The sequence below is a fragment of the Thermobia domestica genome, chromosome 17, assembly GCF_964235325.1.
Source record: "Thermobia domestica chromosome 17, izTheDome1.hap1.1, whole genome shotgun sequence".
In the NCBI taxonomy this organism is placed as follows: domain Eukaryota; kingdom Metazoa; phylum Arthropoda; class Insecta; order Zygentoma; family Lepismatidae; genus Thermobia; species Thermobia domestica.
Window position 1 is genome coordinate 92,257,836 of NC_137470.1, and position 26,555 is coordinate 92,284,390.

Here is a 26,555-nt window from a genome sequence, read left to right on the forward strand (position 1 = left end):
AAGTAGCACACCGTTTGAAAGCTATTGTAAAATGAAACAAAATGGAGCAAGTCTCGACTCTACAACAACCCTGTGCAAAATGGCGGCTGGTCAAAATCTAAGCAAAATCTTAATTGAAAAGTCCATGGTCACCCCTATAAATCGGAAACGGTGAGACAAATGTGAAAATAGGAAAGGAAGTGTGGTATTATTTTCAAAGTACAACAATTCAAGTTAAAACGTCTTGTCCCAGGGCCCCCACAGAGTCCCAGCTGGGGTCCAACTAAAAAGTTTCAAATGAGAAGAGAGGTTTGAAAGCTCTTGTTAAATGTAAGTAGATGTAGCTAGTCTCGACTTTCTACGATAGCCCTGTTCAAAATTGCGGCGGATCAAAATGTAAATAAAATCTTAATTGAAAATCTGTGGCCACCTTGAATCCAAGATGGCCGTTTAAAACATGTCATTCACAATACAAATCTAAATCTATATTTTTCTCTATTATGTATTTAGAAACAATAGGAAGACTAAAGTACAATTGAATTTCTATTCACTTCAATTATTATTTCATTCGGTAACAACACATATATGTTTAGTTGCTAATGCACGTTCGTCATGGTTCTCTCGACATCATTTACGTGAATATAAGGAATATGCGACGAACACACAACTCTGACCTATTCATAAACAAAAATTGAATACCTTCGGGTATTTTTCTAATTTTGTCATATGTAGTTCATACATAAAGGACTTGCTGCATCAGTCAGGGTGCGGGTTCTATTGTAACGTATTCGCGATGGTTACATTTGTATGCCATTCGTCGGTTTGATCGCAATATTTCAAGCAATACCAAATATACAAAAAACATTCATTTACAACATTGGCGAGCAGTACCAAACAACTTGTATGTCATTTCAGTACATCGAGCTGCGTCAAACTTCGTTGGTTTGGTCACAATAGGTATATTGCGAGAAATAGCATATTTATATACAAACTCATTTTTCACGCTGGCAGCCATATTGAATTACAGATTATATTCTTTGATATTTTGTGGATATCTACTATTAACCATAAACGTAAATACCACTTTTTGCTTCTCCAACAGTGGTTTGAGCTGGACATGCGTTTGATACGTAGTGCGGCATTTTAACTCAAGATGTCGCGTTTTTGAACATTTCGCATATTTTCATCAACTGCTAATCAATATTAATGCCAAATTTGGTTTTCCTAGCTTCAGCTGTTTGGTATGCCTATCCTTTCGATATAGGTTTTAAGCGGCCATCTTGGATTCAAGGTGGCCATAGATTTTGTTTACATTTTGACCCGCCTCAATTTTGCGCAGGGTTGTTGTAGAAAGTCGAGATGTGCTACATCTTTTTTCAGTTAACAAGAGCTTTCAAACGATGTGCTAATTAACCCCTCTTGCCATTTGAAACTTTTTAGTTGGACCCCACCTGGGACCCTGTGGGGGCCTTGGAACAAGACTTTCAAGTTAAATTGTTGTGCTTTGAAAATAATACCACACTTCCTTTCCTGATTTCACATTTGTCTCACCGTTTCCCTATTTACAGGGTGACCATGGAATTTTCAAATAAGTTTTTGTTTACATTTTGACCCGCCGCAATTTTGCACAGGGTTGTTGTAGAGAGTCGAGACTTGCTCCATTTTCTTTTATTTTACAATAGCTTTGAAACGATTTGCCACTTAACCCCCCTTGTCATTTGAAAATTTTGAATTGGACCTTGATGGGGACCCTGGGGCAAAGTTTTTTACCCCAAAAAGTTTGTCCTTGAAAATGATGGGATATGTGTTCGCCGAGTTTTCCATTTACCTAACCGTTTCCGCACAAATGACTCGATTCAAGCTATTGTGCCAGGTATTTTTTTTGTAGGTTTTACATTACAAACTATGTTGTAACTCACGATACTCTGCCCGGTGGCACGTATAACTTTGAGATTCGTCTAGTTATAACATATCAAATGCAAACACAATTGTCTCGTTTGGATCTCATCGGAGCCACTGCGTGACTCTCCCTTGTTAGTAAAAGGTTGGATACAGTTTTTAAAAAGAAAGCGTATATTTAAAAATTAGAGTCCAATATTTCATTGCAATTGGTTTCTATTTTTAAATTAGAATGAAAAATAAGCATAATAATTTACCACGGAGAAAACCCAGTGATAGAGCTTTCTTCTCTGTGAGAAGGAGATCAATAATCACAGAAAAAATACCACTGTGTTTTATATTTACAAATAATAATATCTATAAGTGTGTCGCGATAATCCAAGTAACACCCGTAGGGTGCCGTAAGTTGAAAAAGGTTGGGAAACGCTGATCTAAAGCTATGATTATGCTTTACAGTGTGGTACGCAAAAACTGCCTCTTTTGCTAAAATCTCATTTTTGGCGGAATCATTCTTAGTGATAAATTTACTCATTGAAGTTGTCATCGCTACTGTATTAACTCCAGCCAGGTGTTTTTCTAGTCTTTATGTGAAGTTTGATGTCGGAGACGCCACTATGAACAATATTAAGCTCACTTGAACACTGAGTACAAAATGCTATATGTGGGTTATTGTCACGTTTTTTTAAGAAGGGATATTCCTTTCTTAACTCCTCATTAAACGAACACTTACGTTTCTTGCCCTTATTATCACCATTCATATTCACGAAAAAAGAAACAGAACAACAAATCGTTGAACCAGGATTCACTAAACGAATAAACAAAGCTCGACGAAGCACAGCGCACTGCTCAGGTGATAAGTGTCAAACTGAATTGAACTGAAGCTGACTATCTGGAGGGGAGAGGCAGTGCAGTTGCAAGTGCAGCCAACCCATTCATTGTTTAAACTAAGACAGTCACGAGAGCTGCCCAGTGGCGAAAGAATAAATTTAGTATTCTTACCGCGTTTAGTTCACAAATACATTTTAAAAATTTTTCGATGAAAAACTGTAAATCAATTTTGTGATCCCACGAAAACAGAATGTGTTCCCTTCTTTGTAAGTTATTCAGATTCTCTAAGTAAAAACTCAGTGTAAAAGATTTTATTTTTCCCCATAAATTATTCGGGACATTGGGGTCTTTATTCGGGACGGCGGGATAAAGACCCTAAAATCGGGACTGTCCCGATTTTCTCGGGACGTATGGTCACCGTAGGTATACCTCATCTTTTATTGCGCCCCATAAGAGAAAATCGAGCGGTGTAAGGTCTGGAGAACGTGCAGGAAACTCGATTAGTCCTCTGCGTCCTATTTACTGACCTGGTACCGTTTAATCCAGATATACTCGCACATCTCCATCTTGTTGGTAACAAAACCTGTCAGTTGTATCGTACATTGAACGAATGGAGGGAAAATTTAATCACCAAGCATTGCTAGGTACTTTCTTCAGTTACGGTACTGTCACAACGGAAAGGTCCAATGAGTTCCCTAGCAGACAAACAACACAGCATAATTACACCACGCAAATTTGCGCACTTTTCAACAGTAATGTGGGGATTATCTTCAGCCCATTACGCACAGTTATAGTTATTGACAATTTCACTAAGTATGAATTGTATTACGTTCGACCAAACAATGCTTCTCATAAATCCCGGTTCACGTGTAACCATCTGGTGAACTCATTCACAAAATTGTGTCTTGGGGTCTGAGTCGTCGTAACTTAGTTATTGCACCAGCCTTGGAATGTACACACGCAACCTTTCTACAAACATCTAAACATACCAACAGCCAACGAAGTACAATACTTACCATAAGTGTTTTCCGTCGTTAGGCATTTTTTCCATACTATGGTACAATCTATTTTCAGATTCACTCCTTATGTTTTCGAATGTTTGCCTAGAGATACCTGGGCACTCGATGTTTATTCTGTTTCTGAGATCCTTTAAACTTGCTGGTCGTGTTTAGTACACAATCGATTTAAGATGTACCTATAGAATAAATCTAGTGGTATTAAATCTGGTAACCTGGTGGGCCAATTATTGATGCTCTTCTTCGTATTCATCTGTCAGGAAAGTTACGTATGTAACAGTATGTAACAAGTTTCTAATAATTAAATAGTAGTGAGGAGGATTACTGTCTTATTGGAAATGAAGGTGTTCATCAAACTCTAAATGACTATATTAATCCGTACTATTTTCAATTAATGCAGTTATCCGTGGGTTTCAGTTCTTTGGATTAAAATAAATTTCAACAGTTAAACTTTCATGAAAAAACAGAATCTATGATAGCGTTTCCAAAAGTTCCAGCACATATATTTAGTTTTTGTGCTGTTTGGGAATAGCCTGCGAAGAAAACATATGATCCGACCAAAGCCGATAGTTTTGTTTGTTGATAAATCCATTTAAATAAAATATACATTCATGAGAAAAACAGATGTTTGAATAGATTTGGATTTTGTCTTACCAAATAAGTTATTTCGTTAGAAACTTGTACACTTCTATTACTATAATCTTGATCTAGTTCGTGTTCAAGTTTTCATTTTATGTGTATGATATTTATAAAATTGTAACCCTTTGTGTACAGAGCTTACGGACGATTCATTTCTTGTGCAACTTTTCGAAGTGAAAGTCGCCCCTAGAAACTATTTACGTCAATCATCAGCTCCTCGAAACTGTTAGGTACAGGAATTTGAAACTGTGAACAAATTGATATTTTTAATTCGTTGAAGTTTAGAATCCCGTTAAGCAGAGAGGCTGTATGAGACGTGGACCCACAGTTTAATGTCAGATTCGAACCACATGACCTCCCGCTCGGAATCGAACTCGTGACTTCCGATTGATTTCCTCAGACCATAGACTGCAAGCAAGACGGTTGTTTGTGAAATTCAATCCCTAAGGGGAAAGAAAGGGTTGAAATGCTTTCGCCACTCACTAGATCTCTGAAACCGCTACCAGGAGCTCTCTTCGTGGTGATTAGAGGAATAAAATGTTAATTATGATAATTCAGTGTTGCAATTTAAACTTTTAAATTGTACTATGCAGACTTTTAAACTATACTATGCATAAGTGTTGCTAGACGCATAGATCGGCTATGTCCACCTGTTGACAGGTATCAGAGCAAAAACGGAAAGATATATTAAGAAGCAGCTTTTTGGAATTGATTCAGCGTCCCAAGAAACGGTTCTGTTTCCTCCGAGAACAAGTTGAAACAAGTTATAGAAACAAGCCATTTCCGGTTTCAACGTTGATCGCCATAGAACAAAAACGGTAATAGATAAAGACAAGTACATTTCTGAAATTGATTTATCGGCTCAAAAAACTATTCATATCCACCCTTACACTATTAAAACCGGAAGTTGTACAGTTTTATTACTACTGGTTTCAGTATTGATCTCCATAGAGCAAAAACTGTAAGAAAGAGCGACAAATGGTTTTTAGAATCGTTTCAACATGCCAAGAATAGGTTTAATCTCTTCCGTTAAACCTTTGTTCAAGCCGGAAATGGTAGAAATTAGTCGTTTCTAGTTTCAGCGTTGATCGTCATAGAACAAGAAAGACAATAGCAACAAGCGGTTTTCTGGAATTGATTCAGTGCATAAAGAAACGATATCATCTTCATCCGTAACACTTTTCTAACTCCGAAAATGGTAGAAATTTAGTAATACTTCCGGTTTCAATATTAATGTAATCTCTATAGAACAAAAACGATAATAAATAGCGACAAACTATTTTTCGGAATAGATTCAGCGTCCAAAGAATAAGTTTTCTCTTCTCGGGTTACCCTCTATTCAGAGCGGATGTGATAGAAATTACCCATTTTCTGTTTCAGTGTTAATCGCCATAAAGTAAAATCGGTAATATATAGCGTCAAAGTTTTTTTTTTTTTTTTTTTTTTTTTTGGAATCGATTCAACGTCCTAAGGAAAGATCCCATCTTCTGTTCTCTCTCCACAAAAGCCGAAACTTTATTACTTCCGGCTTAATTATTGATTTCTATAGAGTAAAAATATATTTCCCTCTTTATCGCTTTATTAAAACGGAAAATTTATTATTTCACTTGTAAATGCTGATCACCATATTGAAAAACTCTAATTCCGAGGGACATGTTCCTGATAATAATTCAGTGCTGCAGCAATAGTTTCCATTTCTGTGTTTAAACCTTTATTGTAACCGAAAATAGTAGAAATCTATTATTACTTCCGGTTTTGATATTGATTTCCATAGAGCGGAAACGATACTAGAAGACAACAAACTTAATTTTATATGAATTCTGTATCAAAAATATATATTTTTTCTCAGGTATATATTTTATACTGAAACAGTAAGTAGTAAACATGGTTTCAATATTCATTCGTATATAGTAATAATTGTAATACATAGCAAGAATCTGTTTCTGGTATGGATTCAGCGCCAGATCAACATCTTCCGTTTCACACGTTATCACTCTATTGTAGCCGGAAGTTATAGATCTCTTTCAATGTAAATGTTCCGTAGTATGGAAGTCTACTATAATTTTACAACTTGAAACAAAACACTTGTTTTATTTTGAAGTTTTAGAGGAGAGTATTAAAACTTTTCAGCCACTTCAAAACTACTCAGTTGTATACACAAGAGACTAAATCCAATGACGCGCTCACTAATTCATTCACCATTAGATCTCGGAAACTTCTAGACGTAGAACCTTGCAATTTTGCAATTATATTTTCCTTGTCTCTTTAACTGTAAGTAAGATGGGATTTTGTGAAATGCGACTACTAAAAGGGACCTAGACACTTTCGCCGTTCAGCAGATCCTCAAAAGGAAACATGTGAAAGAAAAAGGGCAGATGACCTTTTACGTGAGATTGACACTAATGAAATTGATCATGCCCTAGTCTTCTGTGCTTGCAACAGAGATAGAATGGTCCGAGTGGAGCTACTTACGTGGTAGTAACACTAAGGTGAAATTTCTGCCGTAAAACAAAATCCCGCCAAATATGAAGTGAGATTTGTCACGATTACTGAACGCCAAAGGACAGAATTCAGCTGATATTCATCGCAATTTGTGTGCCATTTATGGACTGACAGTAATGAGTGAAGGGAAGGTGAGGCAATGATGCAATGAGTTTCGGAAGGGCGTTCAAATGTTCATGACGATGAGCGTAGCGGAAGGCCTAGTTTTCAGACGGACGACCTGGTGGATCGCGTTAACCAGAAAGTGCGATCAATCGCCAGTTCACAATAACTGTGCTCGCCAAGTTTCCAGAAATGTCTGCGGGAACAGTGCATCGAATTGTAAGTGACAAGTTGGGTTAACACAAACTGTGTGCAAGTTTGGTGCCAAAAATGTTGCACGTGATTTTTTGTCCACTGCGTGTGTGTGTGGGGGGGGGGGATTACCTCTTTTCCCACATAGTAACGGGGGAATAAAACTTGGATCTCGTACGCCATTGAAGAGTTGAAGCACCACTCAATGCAGTGGCGGCACTTTGGTTCTCCTAAAGCAAAGAAATTCAAACAAACACCATTAGTTCGCAAAATCATGACAAGGTGTGATTCTTGTGGAATTCTCGGTACCAGGACGTACAATTACAGCACATGTGTATTGCCAAACACTAAATAATCTGGGACGTGCCGTACAAAATCAAAGAAGAGGAATGCTACACTCAGAAAGTCTTCTGATCCATTATAATGCCCGCCGACACACAGCTGCTCATTCTGTTGAGACAATTCAAAGATTTCGATGCAAGCTATTCAATCATCCCCCTTACAGTTTCGATCTAGCTCCATCGATTTCTTCCTTTTTTCACCTGAAAAAGTGTATTGTATGGAAGCGTTTCAACGGCAGTGAAGTGCTCAACACATCAGTTCTGCATTAGCTGCACTCTCAGACGGCAGAGTTTAACACAAATGCTATACGGAAGCTTGCCACCATCAGAAATGTTTGGAGGTGCGTGGTGACTACGTCGAATAATAGCCAAGGTATGCATTGTATATCATTAACTATAAATTTCTTCTTCTATCATTTTCTCGCTTCTTAAAGGAGTGTCGACATTTTTTGACATGCTCCTTCGTATTAGGTATAGAACCATGAAATTTTGCACAAATATTGATTTCTAGGCTTACATATGACGGGGCATACCGAAATCGAACGTCTATAAAAGGAGTTGAATATTTTCATGCCATTTGTGAGATCTTTAAAGTTATATGACCTCAACATTGACAAAATGCGTTTATGAACATCTAACAGAAAATAAATTCTATTTGACGTTGTGAAAAGTTACATATGTGCGATTGTATGACAGTCAGCTAACTCCAGCGAAAGTGAACGTCCACAAACAAGTATTTTAAAACCAGAAAAATGTATGTTTTTCAACATTCTCCATAAACTTTGTTCTTCCTATGCGAAGAATTCGCACTTTCTGTTTATATATACTAATCACCAATTGAATTAGACATCTACCTACTACCGTGTAGCACAGCCTTTCCCTCTGAGAATGGCGGTTGCCCGCCGAGGCATGGACTCTACGAGGCGTCTGAAGGTTGTTGTGGCATCTCAATCCATATCTGCTGCAAAGTTTCCCATATTGACCGGAGGTTGGTCGGAAGACGGTCCACAGACCGAAGGCGTCGTTCCATGGCGTCCCAGGTGTGTTCGATGGGATTGAGGTCCGGTAACCGTGATGGCAAGGGAAGTATTGCCAATTCAGGGAGTGCTCATCAAAATAGTTTGCTGCCATGTTAGAGCGGTGGTCCGACACATTGTCCTGCTGAAACATGAGGTCACCAATCCGTATGTTGCAGCCGAGCAAATGACAGGACATGATTATCCAGAAGATCGCGGTAGCGTTCACCTGTGAGGGACCATGTCACACGTGTTAGGGGACCCATTTCAGTCCACGTAAACGTACCAGATGACAATACCACCACCACTAGCTTGCACAGTTCCCTGCTGGCACGATGTATTCATTGTCTCGTGCGGTTGGCGATGCACCCGTATCCGTCCATTGGCATGTACCAATGTGAAACGTGACTCATCTGTCTAGGCAACCTTTTTACACATTTCCACTGTCCACTGGCGGTGTTTCTTTGCCCATGCTGGACGTTGTTTCCTGTGTTGTGCGGTTAGAAGGGGTACTCGCTTGGGCCGATGGCTTCTGTACCCCATGGAAAGTAGGTAGTTGTGGATTGGGTGGCTGCTAATACGGCGTTGTTTTTCTGCATTGAACCTCTCCACGATTTGAGGCACTGTGGCCCGCCTATCGGCTGTTACGACGCGGGCCAGTCGGCACCTACCCCTGTCGTCTAGACGCCCTTGACCGCAGCAGTTTGCCAGTGCGGGTGCGGTCTTACCGGAAGACAGGTATTCACGATACATACTTGACACAGTTGTCTTAGAAAATCCGAGTGCCGCAGCCACTTCCAAAATCAGCATGAATTAGGGCTTCAAATGGCATGCTTAGTTTCTCTGCAGTGCAGGCGAGTGCTTTCTTCCGAACTTCCCTTGTGAGGGACAGCCAGCAATGTTTTTTTGATTCAGCTTTCAAGAGCTGCTCGAAACAATTTGCGCAACTGTACACAGTTCATGCTGACATAGGGAGTTCAAGTGAGAACACATAAATTGTACCAATTTTGTACGCACCGCTCCCTGACAAAACTCTAAGTACATATACAGAGACTTGTTTACGTTTGTTAGGAGTTGGTCTGAACAACACGATCCTAAGGTTCATTACGTTTCTTTCATGCTTCTTGGAGTCCGGTAATGTTACGTCTAGCAACTTTCTCTGAGGCTCGTAACAGTCAGCACGCCATCGTGGCAATCAGCACCTTGATATTGGCAATCATCGAAAGTCGTGGCAATCAGCACCAATAATTGGCTGTGGCAGTCAGCACCCGTGGCAATCAGCACCCCACCCCGTTAACATGCAGTCGTTCGTTTTTCTTTTTTTCTCTCTTTCTATTTCTTCTTATTTTCTATTTCTTCTGATTTTCTTTTCTATTCATTTCTGATACATATATATGTACGTATATATTATACACAATCACTTAAGTATGTGCATCATTTCATCTATACATAGTCAGTCAAAGGAATGTATTTCATATTTTATATATAATCAAGATTGATTTCTTTGTTTCTTTCTCCTTGTATAGTTTAACATGTCTTCAGCATTGTCGCTTGTTTATTTTAGTGTTTATTTTATATGTAATAAGTTTCATTTTCACTTTTGGTTTTATTTTCTTTGTATTGTTCTGTATGTCTGTAAATCTTTAACGTTGCCTAAGTGTGTATATCCTTTTTATTCTCGTTGTAAAAATAAATAAATAAATAAACTCTATTATGAGATCCGATTGTAAAAGAAAAAATGTAAATGGTTGAGTGGAAGAAAAGCTTATGCCTTAACTCCGCCATTTTAAATAAGATATAAGGGTGTCGTGATTACGCAAACAGTGCAAGGGCGGTTAAGCAAGATTAATTTTAAGGACGGTGACGAAACACTCACGAAAGACGCACCACGTGCCGGAAGACCAACACATGTAGCAAAATTAAGATCTTCAGGTAGCAATTGAGGCGAACAGTGGACAGACATGTGGGGAACTGGGGCTGACATTCAATGTGAGTGGAGAAACCATTCGGCAGCACCTCCATCAACTTGGGAAGCACTACAAGGTGGGTCTATGAGTCCCACATGATTTGACTCTTGGCCAGAAGGCTACGCGAGCAGACACCTTTCTTTGCTGTCTAGTCTGAGGAAGGAGCCATTTCTGGACAGGATGTTGACATGTGATAAGAAGTGGGTCCTGTACGAAGCTCCACGGCGTCATCATCATTGGTTAAAATTCTATGAACCGGTTCCAAAACAGCTGAAACCAGCAATGCAGCAGAAAGTCCTCTTGTGTATTTGGTGGACTGCTCGCAACATCATGCATCGGGAATTGCTACCAGCTGGTCAGAGCAGAACATGAATGCAACTGTCTACTGTCAGCAGTTGAGCCGTGTTCAAGAAAAACTCAAAACCCTGGAGCTAGCACTTCTCAATCGCTAAGGGGTTCAAACGTTATGGGACAATGCTAACCCCTATATGGCTAGAATGACCCGGGAACACCTTCCTACGCCTTGGATGGGAAACACTATTGCATCCTCCATACTCCCCGGACATTGCACCGTCCGATTATCACCTGTTCCATTCCTTGGACACTCACCTTAGAGGACTCCAGTTTAGCTCCGTAGTAGAGGTGCAAAATGCACTTGATACCTTCTTCGCTTCAGCCAAACCAAGTTCTACCGCGAAGGAATCCATGCCCATCCCAAACGTTGGCAGGTCGTTGATACTGATGGGTACTATTTTTGATCTTCCAGGTATGTCTTAGGTGTTATATCGATGCTCTAGGTCAAAAAGCGACAGAACTTTTTTCGTTACTTTTATACATACTATATAAAACTACTGTATAAGTTCTAGTATCTCAAGTTCGGGAAGTTGGAATGTCAAAATTCCTTCAGGTTATTGCTCATTTTCGTCTAGTTTACAAAATATATAAAAATCAAATGGGGTCCTTTTTGCTTCCGTGATCACTTTATGTTCGAATATCTCGAGTTCCTACATTTGAAATGTCAAAATTCCTTCAGATTCGTGTTCCTCGTGGTCTAATTTACAAAACGTATGAAAATCAGGTGAGGCCCTGTTTGTTTCCCTGTAGCCGAAAAGTACATAGGAAGTGTCATCAAAGAAATAACAAAAAGAAAAAAAAAGTGCGAAGCATTCCGGGTCAGTATTTGTAACACAAGTTCATATCAGTACTTACGGTTTAGAACCCCCCACTTTTCTAACTTTAAAATATGGCAACCCAAATTTAGCTGTGACTTGTATAACCATCGAACTATCCCTTTCGCACAGTACTGCAGATATTACCATAATGGTCTTGGAGCAAATAAAAAAAAAGTTAAAACACACATATAAATCAATACAATTGTCTCGATTGATAGATGCTTTCACAATTGTTCAAAGGTGTAATTAGAAACAGCAAACATTGTTACTGCTTTCAAAAGGACAAACACCCTTATAAAACCAGAAACATGGTTTGGAGCGTTTTCCGTTTGGAAATCCGCCTTTGGGGTTTCGGTTTTAAAAATAGTTTTTGCGGTTTCAGTTTTGAAAACCACATTTGCGGTTTCGGTTTTGAAAACAGCTTTTGCTATTTCGGTTTCCAAAACTGCATTTGTGGTTTCGGTTTTGAAATCCGCGTTTGTGGTTTCGGTTTTGAAAACCACTTTCGCGGTTTCGGTTTTGGAAACCACTTTCGCGGTTTCGGTTTTGAAAACCACTTTTGCAGTTTCGGTTTTGAAACCTGCTTTTGCGGTTTTCGGAAAATCGGTTTTCTCAAAAACCGAAAATGTTACAAAAATACGACACCACTAGTTTCAACTGAAAGCAATGCTTCATTACTTCTACTGGTATGTTCATCACTTCAGCGCTGATATTACTTTTCTGTAATTGTTTGGAACAATGTTCTGTCAAGGGAGATATTAAAATATATATCTACTATTATACACGGACTTCTTATTGCCGTCGTTCATTCCTTTTTCCTCGTGCTTGTTGTCCGTTCGTGGGATGTGCTACATGAGTGACGTTAGCGATAATAAGAAGATATTTCACCAGCAAAGGGAATCATTTTTAGTGTTCTCCATTTATTTTATTTATTTACTTATTTATTTATTTTTTAATCGAAAGCAGGAGGTTCCCTTATCAACCGAAACAAAGTGCAAGACAGAAGAGCAGAAGCTTGTGGGGTAAGCAAGTGCTCTGTTCGAGATTACTTGGTTCTAGGGTCTCCAAAACTCAAGTTTTTTTCTTGTTTTTTTCTTTTTATTTATGTATCTGTTCATGGTCACCTACCCGATGGACACTAAGTTCAGCGGGGGTGGGGGAGGAGCAGAGAAGTGACAAAGCGAAAGCGAAACAACACTGCCCATGTTCCTGTTATTCTACTCTGGTTTATTTGACAGAATGTTATACAGTGTTTGAGTGGTAGTTGAAAGTAGAAGAAGGAAAAAAGAAAACTATTGGGAGGTAGGGATGATGGATGAAAAACCAAAGCAGTACTCATGGTATTTGGAAATAGAACGTCATATTTATTATTACATCGTTTTAATAACTGATTCCACAGAAAACTGAGAATGGTTATTCATTACATGATTTCTATTATAATTTTTAATATATCGTTGTATTAATCATGTTTTTAATTGATACTTCCCTAAATATTGACCGGGCAATAGCTCGGGTGTTTCGGCCGCCCCTGGAGCATGCCTTTGATGCGGCAAGCACGGTTCGGTTCCCGATGGGAAGTAATGTGCTGATGACTCCTTACGCTTACGTTGTATAACCCAAAGTTTGAGGTAGGACGTTAAACTGCAAATCTGTTAACAACACGTTCTGAAATGCACAGTATGTAACTATCAACGCATAAAGGCTGACTTGTGCTAAATCATTGAATTTCTCTAGGGGCCGCGGTGTCTCAGTGGTAGAGCGTTCACCTCTGGTGCTTGGGGTCCCTGGTTTGATCCCAGCTCGCGCCAAGTGAACTTTGTGGTGGACAAACACCGTGTGCTTGGGTTTCCTCGGGGTTCTCGCGTTTCCTCCCACTTTTTCATTCCACCATTTCACTCATTTCTCATTATCACCGTCTCCTTTAGCCTAACCGGCATAACCGTGGAACGTAAAACTCAAAATTTAATTTCATTTCATTTGAATTTCTCTGTTAACTATTAAACGGTAATGTATTATAATATCCAGATGCCCTTGTGTGTTTTTAAATGTAACTGAGAAGCAGTAATCAATCAAGAATATCTTAGATGTAAATTGAACACTCTATTAAGTAACAACCTTCGATTCTTTTATTTTTCTGCGATCAAAGACTAGCGCTGAGATTTACCATATGCAGTTCTTGCTTGCAGAGTGATCGCTCAGGACTATTTAATGTTTTGTATCAAAGATCTTTTTATTGACCAAGGTGCACTTCTTCGATTATCGTGTCACTTTTAATTCCACTGTATAGTACATATTTTGACGTGATATCTAAATAATGGTTAAGCTTGTGGTCGTCAACCGCTTTGGGCACTAAAGTTAATGTTCAGCCATTAATTGTTTACTTACATCAAGTAACGCTCAGACGTACGTAATTTACATTCGAGTTACACCTACAGGATAATTGTAGGAACTTGCACACTCAGATATGTCTTAAGGCAGAGGAAAGGACGAACCAAATAACGAAGTCTCGTCCAAATTAGTGCATGTCAGGATTTTTTTTTCATTTTGTTACAGGAAGATTTTTTTTTTAACTAACGTACCGTCTGCTACCTTTGTAATCACATTTTGCATTTTAGTTGGGTAGAAATTCATTACTAAATATTATTTCAATTACCAGCTTATATCTGAAAGAATAAAAAGAAATTACGTTATAAAATTTTTGAACAATCAAATAAACAATGGATGTTTTATTTAAATTTATTTTTGTTACTACGGTGATAAAAATAAGTCGAAAACAATACTGATAAAATAAGTAAAATTATCCGTGATTTCAAAGAGTAAAACCAAAGAACAAGTGACAATATGACAGATTTGGGTGAAAAATTACAAATAGAGAAACAACGCTTGCTATCCCTGTGCAAAAAATGGGATAAAATTCTGAAAGAAGAGCCAATGCCAGAACCAGCAGCTGACCAGGTACTTTCCACTTTGGGATTGACAAAATTGCTCATGAATGGTAAAATGAAACAGTTTGAGAAGCTTCTGGAAGATGGAGAGATTGAATCGAAGTCTGGTAAGCCATTAACCGAAGTGGACGTGACATCCTACTGGGAACTGGTGAAAATTGAGGTTGAAGACGTAAACAAAAGATTTGGTAAATTGGATGCACTCAAAGAATCTAAGTGGGTGATTAAGAAGGATCCTACTGCCAAAGCTAGTCCTAGTCCTTCAAAAGCGAACCACAAGTTGAAGACATGTAAGAATGTTTGTGACAAACCCACGAAAGATACTCAAGACAAACACTTGCAGATGAAAACGAAGTACAGGAAATGGATCAAGAGCGGAGGAACTGTGAGTGACATAGAAATATATACAAGACGTGACCAATCACCTATTCGTATTAACACACCCAAGAAGTAACATCGTCTTTACAATATCCAGAAACCCACTTTTGCATTTTCTTCAAGAAAAGTCATGTCAAATATTATACATTTCCTGGTTGCATTGTAATTTGTCATTTTAAACAAAATAATCGAAATTTGTAATCTCTTGAAAACTGTGTAATTGATTCTTAGACCTGGTAACTTCTGCCGTTAAATGTTATGCATTCTACTTTAAAATTTTGTGATTCTTGGATTTCTCTATTTGGGAACAAGTGAGTGAAATGTCATCAGATATATTTGTATTTGCACTTTTATTTATGAATACTATATAAAGATAGTAAAATCACATAATGCTTGTATTTTTTTTATTTAATAAATATATTTACGTATATCTTTGGTTAAGATGAAATCGTTATTTTTCTTACCTATGTTAAGGAAATATGGTAGAAAATAAGTTAAGTATTTCTTTTTTAATTTGCTAAAAATACTTGCCTACCAATAAATCAACATAAATTACGAATTCCTATCCTTTTTTTTTTTGTCTACTATGCGTCTATACTACAAGTAAAAAGAGATATTATCACTTTGAATCATGGTAACGAATATCTCATAGCGTGGTTCGAGAATTGTGAATTATAGAAATTAATATAAGAAGCCGAATTAAGGGGTTGCAATACCTTTATGAGAAAATCGAAGAGACGACAGTGTACTCCTTAACCCCTTGCCTTGCTTTTCTTGCGCTCTGCTTATAAAATAGATAAATTGATGGCAGTGTAATATGCAACTCATAAGAACTTTGTGTATCCGTCGAAGGATTAATTAATTTTTTTTTTTTTTTTTTTTTTTTTTAGAAGTGCAACTTAAACCAATATATAGGACAGCGGTGGCCAGTTGTATAGTGCCCACCTCCTATGCGTGGGGTCTCTGGTTCCATCCAAACTCGCAGCAAGTTGGGTTTGTGGTTGTCCCGTTTTCTCTCACTTTCTTCGTTTCACCTTTTCATTCAAATTCATAACCGTCTCCATTAGCCTTGGTGCATAATGGTTGGACGTTAAACTCATATGTATATATACAGGGTGTCTCAAAAGTCACCTGACATAGGAGAACTGTTATTATCAGAGTGACAACAAAATGTAAGAAAGGGAACCATTTTCAAATATGATGTTTTCAATCTAAAGTGAAGGAATTTTTTAAATCGGACGAGCCGTTTGGGTTGTACACTCTTTATTCGCCCAATGTTCAATAAAAAGGCAACGTTCCCATTTACCTGGACCCAAACATACGTGAATGAAGTTACTGTCTTTTACGTTAACGTGTCGACGGTCAACCCCCATTTCAAACAGTGACTTCATTCACTTATGTTATGGACCCAGGTAAATGGCAACATTGCATTTTCATTTAACATTGGGCGAACAAAGAGTTTACAGCCCAAATGGCTCGTCCGATTTAAAAAATTCCTTCACTTTAGATTGAAAACATCATATTTGGAGAAGGTTTCTCCTCTTACATTTTGGTGTAACTCTGATAATAACAACAGAGTTACCCTATGTTAGGGGCCTTTTGAGACACCCTGTATGTTTTTTTTTTAAAAAAAAAGCAGTATCGCATCGCAGTTTGCAATGCAAAAACATGGAAATGCGATGCAAATTGAAAAATGTATCGCAAATTGCGATGCATCTTTGCATCTTTCATTATTACCACAGAAGCTAAAATAAGGATCAAGCTGAAAAAAATATTACTATTAATTCAAGAAATTTTTCTTTGAAGGGTCAGTTGGTGCAAGAAAAAATGCTTCGACTTTGGGTTACAAAACAGTTTTCCTCTCTGTCTTACCTTTCCTTTGTCAGTTTATTTCTAGTGGGTCATCCTCCAGACCTTCTCAGGTTTCGGGCCATCCTATCATTTTTCTCAGTGTGTGATAAAAAATATTCGTTGAAGAAAAGGCGCATTGGCAGCAGAGAAAACAAGTTCAAACTATATTGGACCTAGCTAATATATGGTGTAGCATGAATGGGGCTTGGATATGGTTAGTAAAACGCACAAGTACGTACAGTAGATCACTGAAACAGTAACGGCATTCTTCAGCGCCAAAAATATAGAAGAATACACTCGTCTTTCTCTCTCTTTTCTTTTCGTTTCTTATTTGAAGTACTGATATACCGGAAGCCCATTTACGCCCCTTGTAAAAAACAATATACAATATGCAAGATTTCTCCTCGCGAGACGCCATGAACCTATAGGTTCATAAAAGAAATCCCAATAAATACGAAAGTAATTCGCAGTTCTATTCATAACGAATAGAATTGTGAAGTACTTTCGTATTTATTGGACTTCTTTTATGAATCTATAAGTACGGAAAATGTTATAGAAAATGTACAAATAGCGATACAAATTGAAATTTGTATTACAATTTGCTAAATATATATATATATATATATATATATATATATATATATATATATATATATATATATATATACGTAAGATAAAGTAACATGAAATATTGCGTAGTCAATGGAAATTAGTAAAAACTCGAGAACATTTTGCCAAAGGTCTCTCAAACATACACAGAGAACATGACGTTGCATAGCGTGACGTCGTCGAAGTAGCGCCGAATAAATCTGCTTCCCCAATACAAAGCAGGTGAATGAAAGTGACGAGACAGTGTGTTAGTCAGTGAGCTGTTAAGATGTGGTGATGTTACAACAACGTGGCCCAGAGACAACCTTTGGGAGACTTCACCCGGAGAAGAATCTTCGTGAACTAAGAAGGGCGAAGTGTGATGAGTGTGCCCAGGAGTTTTATATTGCCCGCAGCATTGTTTCACGTACATGAGAAGCATTCAAATCACAGGCAATGAATGGTATGCGAAGGAGAGGTGGTGATTGACCACAGTTAGCTACAGAAGATGACGATCGCTACATTGTGAAACAAGCAAGAAGGGGACGGCGTAAAACAGCGGGTGTAATTGCAAACACATCTAAAAAGATTCCAAGTCGGCCAGTTACTCGTCGCCACTGCTTTTATTTTTACAAATTAAATAACTACTTTCTCAAAACCAGGCTACTCTTTATTTACTGGTTCGATTCCCGGCGGGAGCTCAAGTGGTTCGGAGTTCACGTTAATCAGTAGGTCTACGTCTCATATAGCCTCGCTGCTGAACGGGACATTAAACTTAAAATCAGCTCAACTCAACTCTTTATTTACTGGTACAGATATATGCACACAACACTTCAAATTACTTCGTCATCTTGTTGCTGAGAAATACGCGTATTATTGTCCCTGCTTTCGCATACAATTCTTGTAACATGTGCACAGGTATTCCGCCAACTCCTGCTCACAAACTGTTGACTCATGCCAAACGCTACAGACTATTGTTCTCTTACACTCTTCAATAACACACAGTGCTTGTTGTTAAGGGAGAAGTGGGAAAAATTTGGAGAAAAGTGTTAAATGAGTAGAATTTTTTGACCTCAATTTATCACCCAAATTTAGATTCTAAACTCAAAAAATATTGTGCAGTTGTGGCGTAACCGGGATGGAGCCTAGGAGGATTGATCCGTTATATGTATAAAATATATAAAATATATATACTGTACAGATCGTACTTATTAAACTATATGTAAGAGTAGGTGCAAGTGAAGATGGCTGACCAGCAGCACCAATTCCTGTATAACTTTGGGTGGGCCGGTTCAGGGATGTGTTTCGTTTTCACATGTCGTCTAACAAGGCATCAATGACGATTTTAATACCATTTTGGAGGCCCAAGCAATCTTCGGAGGCTTGGGCCTTCTAACTCACCAGAATCGACATCCGTGTGCCTCACACTCCATCTTTTCTTACCTTATCCTGAATGTAAATCTGTAACAAAAAAGTAGCATTATACCGTATAAACTTTCTTCGTATTTTTACAGGGTATAGTATATTTTCATGTTTTTGTCACTTAACTATAAGCTACTGAAATTTAGAACAATTGGATTTAACTCTTCCTTTCAGTGGCCGGCATACTATTATCATACGTAAAAGTTATTTTAATAGTATGAAAACTTAATATTATAGTTGAATTTACCAATATATATATATTCTGACGAGAAGTAGGTTTTGTAACGTTGCATGCTCACACATACAACCGTGGTCCCGCGATCAATTTGTCCACAGGTAAAAGTCAAACCTTGCCCAATAAACAGACACAATTCCTTCCTTTACCTGCATACAAATCAATCACAAGCACACTAGTCGAGTTAGATTCCCCGATTCTTGTTTTGGCAATTGCAGAGTAAAAACACTGAAAAAATAATATGTTTTTTTTTCCTGGTAGCAATCAAGCTTGTTTGAACTAAGAGACATATGTAAACTCGAAAATTTCAACTTGAACAATTTATTATGAACAAAATATATGTATAACAACAACAAGAAATTACCAAACACCGTAGCAAAACGATTAAATACTGAAATAACTTCAAAAACTTCCCAACAAATGACAATTTCAACGATTAACATTTAATTTTCTCAAAGTTACGAAAGTATCAAATTCTTTTAACATTAATTTATCAAAAAGAAACGTTAATAATTCCAAAAGATACAATTTTACCCGTATATACATTTACTTTTTCCATTCACTGAAGTTTACCACCCTTCCGGCACTCAGTGACAATCCGGATCCACGTGAATAATTAATTTTGCTTTTCTTTCCCCAAAATTTACAATGTTTCTTGATTAGGTTAGGAATTAACAGTAATACGTCTACTCGGGTTTTACGCGTTTGTTTCACATGAAAATTCCTATTCAAATATTCTCCCAGTAATAGTTCTAAAGTTGGCATAAATGCGCTATTTGGGATCCGAACCCAGCATGCGCGATCCGAACCAATATATAATATAATGGGATCCAAACCCAAGGATTGGGTTTCCCATGCACTGCTCTGAAAAATAACGCGAGGACGAATAAATTTCGAATCTCCTTCTACAGCCAAAAGAGGTTAAATAATTCGTCCACACTTTATTCCCCAGGACAGTACTAAGTACAAGCCCAATACTCAACTTCAATAGAAAAATAGCACTCTACTTACCAAAAAACACAAGAAATTATTATACATTCACTAATATTCAAAATATTCTAAAAACACACTAATTGAAGCAATCTTATTCATGTAGTATTAAGCCAACTATCACTTAATTCCAAACCATGATGTTCGAAAGGGAATTTCAATGTTATAACATACCAAAAATGAATTTAACTTATTTCCCAAACTTTAAACCTAACCCTTACCCTTTCCAATCTTCAAGTGACCGAATTGCTGGGCAAACCCACTCAGCAGCTACAGCCACTAGTGCTGCCATCTCTTGAGATTCGAGGGAACTCCTCCTGATAAGCACTCATAAGTGAAGTGGAAGGGCATCTATTGAGTAGAAGCCGTATTACTTAACTCCTACCTTTACATCCAAATATACAATTAGAATTCCATCAGAATTCTTTTTTTTTTTTTTTCTTCGACGGAAACGCTAATATACGTTACATATAGATCCGTCTGCCCAAAAATTAATTACATCCATCAAAAGTATATGCGTTTAAGGAGAAGAATCTTGATCTTAATAATAATTACAAATTCCATGCATTGCATGCTTATATACAAAAATTTTTACAACTTACAGTCTCCATCCATCTATACCTTGAGGACGTGCTTTATTACAATGGTGTGATAGATCCGCGTACAAATGTGTATCCAAATTCGGGTATATACTGGAAGATCGTCTTCCCTCATTCATTCTGACATAACCACAAAAGACAGTAGGACCAAAACCACGGACAGCTCCTGCAGGATACAAAAATTAAGCGACACAAACAATTCACACAAACATGTCACATATTTATATATATATACAAGATAAAATGATCTTCCTTACAAAATAATTTTTTTTTTCTTACACCTAAACCTTTTAGTCTCCAACCTGGTTCACGGGTTGCGCATTTCTCGGCAGAATATACCGTTTACAATGCTGAACATGTCTCTTTATTTTGACCTGGGGGTTGTCCACCTTTTCCAACCATAAGGTATTCATAGTTGGTTGACCAACTACAAAATAAGGACCCTCCCAAAGTTCAGCAAGTTTAGGGTTGAAATGTTTTTCTAACGATGCCTTCATGAATCTTTTTGTCAAGACTTGATCACCAACTTTAAAGTTAACTGGCAAATGCCTCTTAGAGTAGGTCTTTTCACATCTTTTCCAGGCGTTCTCTAAATTTCTTTTTATAATTTCATATTTCGTACTCTTATCGACTTCTTCGTCTAATATACCCAAATCTACTAGCCACTTGACATCAAGCGGGCTATACATGGTTCTTCCATAGTAGATATCACATGGAGAGAGACCCGTAGTTTCATTAAGACTCACATTGATAGAGAAAGCAATTTTAGATAGTAATTGGGCCCAATTCCTTTGATTCTTATCAATGTATGCCTTCAGAATTCCCTTCAAAGTACGTATCGTTCTCTCACAAGTGTTCGGAGATGGATTATACGGCGAGGTTTTTATGTCCTGTATCCCTAGGCTATACAGGAAATGAGTAAAGTACTGTGATACGAAATATGTCGCGCAATCATGAACCACCTTAGAGACAAATCCAGTTCTCAAAAATATATCCATTAATTTCTTACAAATAGCTTGACTTGAGAGTTTCCTTAAAGGTTCAAGAAACACAAACTTACTACAGGCGTCTACTACTACTAATACATATTCATACCCCTGACTACTAGGCCATTTCCCGGCAATATCAATAAAAAACGTGTTGTTCGGAGCTTTTACATGTCTCGTATAATAATTCCCCTGAGGCAAGGTGTTCCTATCACGAATCCTTTGACATTTCGGACAAGATCTCACAAACTCATTAATATCCTTAAACATATTCGGCCATGTCATACGTCTAGCAATGGCGGCAGTTGTCTTTCTTACCCCTCTATGAGCACCACTTATCAACTGAGAATGGAAATAGTCTAGTATAGTTGGTACTAAACTTTGTGGAACTACTACTCTATAACCATCCCCAATCTGGCTCTTCGTTTTCTTTAACAAGATACCATCTCTTAAAATATATGAGTCTACACTTTCTTTCTTTTTTAATTTCCCTATAATTTCTTGAAGATCTTTATCTGACTGTTGATGTGCTTTTAAAGGTTCGTTTAATAACGGCAATTTCCAAAAATTTACAAAACTCAAGTTGACATTTTTTCCATTATCTTTTATAACCTCAGCTGTATTAGGTTCATTAGTGTAAAATTCCACATGATTTCCTATTCGCGACAGGAAATCGGCAGCAATGTTAGAGCTCGTCCTAATATGGAGAATTTTAAATTTAAACTGGGAAATTTTCTCCATCAGAGTACCGTACTTCCTTTGCCGTTTATGATTATGAAGTAACCAAGATAAAGCCTTCGAATCTGTGTAAACTACAAAGAAATTATGCAAATAATATTCGAAACGTTCTAACGCCAAAGATAAAGCCTTCGCCTCTAACTCGTACACATTCTTGCTCCAGTCTGATGGTGGTATGGCCTTTGAAAACATATGTACTGGCATTAATTCGCCATCTTTATTATACTGAGATAATATCGCACTGTAGTTTTTCAAGGAAGAATCACAATGAATAACAAAACTTGAATTCATATCCGGGACCTTAAGGATTACCTCGTCAAAAAACGCATCTTTTAGTTTTTGAAAAGCATCATCGTGTTCTTTAGTCCATTTAAATGGAACTTTAGCGGAACGCATCTCCTGTAAAGGTGCAATGAGTTCAGCAAAGTTATGTACAAATTTTGAAAAGAATTGGAAAAATGCACATACCCTATTCAAGCCTTTTCTATTCTTGGGTTTCGGTAGATTTTTAATAGTTTCAAGTCGGTCCTCATCTATGGTCATCGTTCCACGTTCAAATTGAAACCCTAGATATTTTATTCTGGTTTGAAACAAAAGAGTTTTGGAAGGTGATACAGTTAACCCAGCTTCCCTGAACCTACTTAGAACTTCCTCAACCAGTTTTTTGTGTGATTCTAAATCAGGCGTAAATATTAACACATCGTCATAAAATATTTCTAAGTTACCCCCAATTAAGCCGTCTAATATTTTTGACATCAAATAACTCAAAACATGAGGTGAAGTTGATAACCCCATTGGCAGACGTCGAAATTGATACATCTTATTTTTAGTTACAAAGGCGGTTACCTGTTTACTATCCTCAGTGAGCAAGCACTGGTAAAAGCTTTTCTTGAGGTCAATCTTTGAAAAGATATGGTTATTAGATATGCTAGAGATAACATTTTCAAGATTGGGTGACGGAAAATTCCGTGTAATTATTTTCTTGTTCACAGAGCCGTAAGCCACGACTAATCTCTTACTGTGGTCCCTATTCTGGACCAAAAAGCATGGACTGGAAAATGGAGAAGCATTAATCTCTTCTACCACCCCCTCTTTTACTAAATCTTGAATAAAATTATCTAATTCTTTTTGCTTATAGTTTGGTACACTATACGGTTGTAACTTAACTGGAGTTTTATCAATTAATTCAATTTGATAATAGAAATCCTTCACACATCCTAGACGATTTGAAATAACATCTGAAAAAGAAGTTACTAAATTATTTACATAATTTTGTAATTCAGGATCTTGAACTAAAAGTTCCGAAGAAACTTTATAATTACCTTCTGAAGGTGCTGCATTCTGCCCAGAATCAGTAACCTGAAGCACCTCATGATCCACATAGGTTTCCAATTCGGCAGCCAACTGTTGTTCTCCAAGCGCCTGCTGTTCTGATCTGCAAGTCTGATTTTGTAAGGTTCTAGGGAATCGAGCAGCCTCCTCAGCCCCCTTCGAGCATGTGGGAGTGGGATGAACCACGCTATCCCTAGAAGATAAAAAGTTTGTCCGAGGAGTAGACTGTTGCAGGTTAGATGGGGGATTTATAGGAATTATTAACTTCCTAGCTTGGATTTTGTAAAGTCTGTTGGACACATCTATCACTGCTTGATATTTTCGATGGAAACTATTTCCCAATAAGAGATCAAACTCTGTAGATGGAACTATATAAAAGTTTTCAGAAAACTGTTGAAAACCCATCCGAAAATATAAGCGAACTCGTGATTTAACTGTCACTTGTTGATCACCAAGCCCTACAACTTGCAAACTAACATCTACTTCCCTGATTTTACACTGTTTTTGCAGATTTCTAAAGAATACTTCACTCACAAAGCAGGACTCGCTCCCTGTATCGAGGATTGTGTTTACTAACTTCCCTTTTATATATGCAGGCACAACCAGAAGATCTCTATTATGTTTATTAGGTTGTGAAGAATTTATATTTTGGAAACCAGATTCATTCACCAATGACCTATGTTCAGAATTTCTACCAAAAGCACTGTTCTTTTTCCGAAAATGTTTGTTCGAACCTGAAGAACTAGTCACAATATTTCTCCTAATGGCACCTGTATTACCTTGATATTGTTCATTACCTGATGACGTATTAGCATTCTTACCAGAAACTATTACATTTTGATTTTGTTCAGGATTTCCCTCTAAACATCTACCTTCTACCAAATTTACCGGTTTACTATTAACACTAGGTTGACTAATTACATTACAAATAGCCGTTTTATTTGTTATTCCCTTATGGGGATTTTTATTTACACTACCCATTACTGGTCCGACAGCATTTCTCAGTTTGTAATAATCGCTACTGTACCTATACATATTATCAAAATGTAAAGCTGCGTCCTCAAGCTGTTCAAAAGTCATCGGTACTCCCCTACAGTTGAAAAATTTATGAACCATTGGACTAACCATATTACAGATTAAGTTACAGATCACTGGTTCTTCGAAGTTCATATCTAAAGCATGTATTAATGCTAATTTTTCCTCCACAAATTCATACAAGGTTTGATTTTCCCTCATAACTCGGTAAAACTCTAAACGCATAAACTGTGTTCTAGCCAAAGGTGAGATGAATTTAATGACAAGTTGTCTACAAATGTCTCCCCAAACTGAACCTGTACTAATCATTGACTGCAAAAGGTAATTAAATTCCCCTTTAGTCCGCGCTAAACTAGCTATTAAAATCACATCACACGGTAAATCTTTACTACGCACTATTTTGTCTAGTTTCAAAATGAATTGGAATGATAATTCTGTATTTGTACCGTCTACCAAAGGTAATTGATTAGTCTCGGCCAACAACAATTTATACACCCCTTCGGTTGCTAATTTATTAAAATCAAAATTCAAATGCTCAGAACGCATATTATGTCTGTGTACATTTCGTCTATCTAAGCCTGGAACAGAGGAAGAACGTATCCGTGGCCTCCCACGATTTGGTTCAACAAAGTTACTCTCAAAATTTGACTCAGCATTATGAAAGCAAGGATTTTCAAAAGCTACATAACCTACAAATCCCTCTTCACTACTCGAACTACTTCGATCAAAATTGTCAATATTTCCATAATTCTGCCTATTATCCATCTTTCCTGTAGCCAGAGTTCCACCGCGCAACTCAAACCAGCATCTCGTGAGCAATGATGACGTTGCAAGTAAAGTACTGTGCGTAAAATTGAGAAATGTATTTAGTAAGAGGCAAATAATATTATGTATATTATTTTGTTGTATTATTTGTGGTAGTGCCATGGCACATTGGCTCCCACCAGCGGCCAAGGTTACTAGAAGGAAAGGTTGGGCTCTACGCACAGACGCTTCGCTCCTCGTTTTGCGTGACGTCACCAGCGAGGAGCAGCAAGTAGGTATATAGGTGTACGAAGCAGCCAGAATGTCTTTTTTCTTTCTTTATGCATAACATTTTCGTTGTCACAACATTCTCCTACACACAAACTACAAATAAATAAATAAATAATAAATAAATAAGCCAGCAATAAATAGAACATCTTCTTAACGCAATTTATATTATGGAAAATTAACGATGTACATGTGTTGCATGATCATTTATTTGTTTTTTGATGAGATAGATAATTGTTGAATTATAATTACTTTTTAAATGTATTTATATCTGAAAGGTTACTGTGAATGTATTTAAGCAAAGTTGCAGATAAATATGTGTTGTACCAGGGCAATCTCTGAAATTTCCGGGTCATGGAGTTAAAGTAATTGCGGAACCAATGATAAGGTGAGTTCCACACCCGGCATAAATAGATTACTTTGTGATTACTGATGGAAATATCTCAATAAATACTTAAAACCATGGATAATAAGAATAAGAATAAGAATAAGATTAATAAGAATATTAATAATAGATCGTCGATGCATTCAGTTGCGGAAGCCCTTTGATGCCTAGCAATTTATTTTGTTCAATATACGGCACTCAGGCTTAAAGTTTAAAATTACCAATTCATATCTTCACATGATTATTAAAACGGAACTCATCCGTGTTAAACGTCATGTCGACTATCCATCACAGACTATATTTAATGTAACCATTGTTGACGCTATGATTGCACTTCGTGACATTAATAGTACACAGTCCGGAAAAATGTATTTGGTTTATATCTA

The 26,555-nt window shown here is 37.4% G+C and overlaps 3 protein-coding genes across 13 annotated transcripts in view; 2 read left to right on the plus strand and 1 right to left on the minus strand.

The window, feature by feature from the left end:
- The window catches only part of LOC145673876 (uncharacterized), a 254,260-nt gene that overhangs the window by 61,597 nt on the left and 166,108 nt on the right, over positions 1-26,555 (plus strand). The gene's annotated exons all lie outside the window — the stretch shown is intronic.
- Positions 14,136-15,417, plus strand: LOC145673880 (disks large-associated protein 5-like). Its single transcript, XM_081743668.1, has one exon. It carries the CDS (start codon positions 14,495-14,497, stop codon positions 15,050-15,052), a length of 558 nt encoding a protein of 185 aa, XP_081599794.1. The 5' UTR covers positions 14,136-14,494; the 3' UTR covers positions 15,053-15,417.
- Positions 20,249-24,166, minus strand: LOC145673879 (uncharacterized). Its single transcript, XM_081743667.1, has 2 exons — positions 23,708-24,166; positions 20,249-20,827 (listed from the first exon to the last, which is right to left on the minus strand). The coding sequence occupies exons 1-2, from the start codon at positions 24,120-24,122 to the stop codon at positions 20,661-20,663; spliced, it is 582 nt and encodes a 193-aa protein (XP_081599793.1). The 5' UTR covers positions 24,123-24,166; the 3' UTR covers positions 20,249-20,660.

Excerpts from the sequence above, each read along its gene's own strand:
- LOC145673880 (XM_081743668.1), top strand. The coding sequence starts at position 14,495 with ATGACAGATTTGGGTGAAAAATTACAAATAGAGAAACAACGCTTGCTA.
- LOC145673879 (XM_081743667.1), bottom strand. The coding sequence starts at position 24,122 with ATGGGTTTTCAACAGTTTTCTGAAAACTTTTATATAGTTCCATCTACA. Across the intron at positions 20,828-23,707 it reads GAATGCAGCACCTTCAGAAG|GAGCTGTCCGTGGTTTTGGT; the intron begins GTAATTATAAAG and ends TGTATCCTGCAG.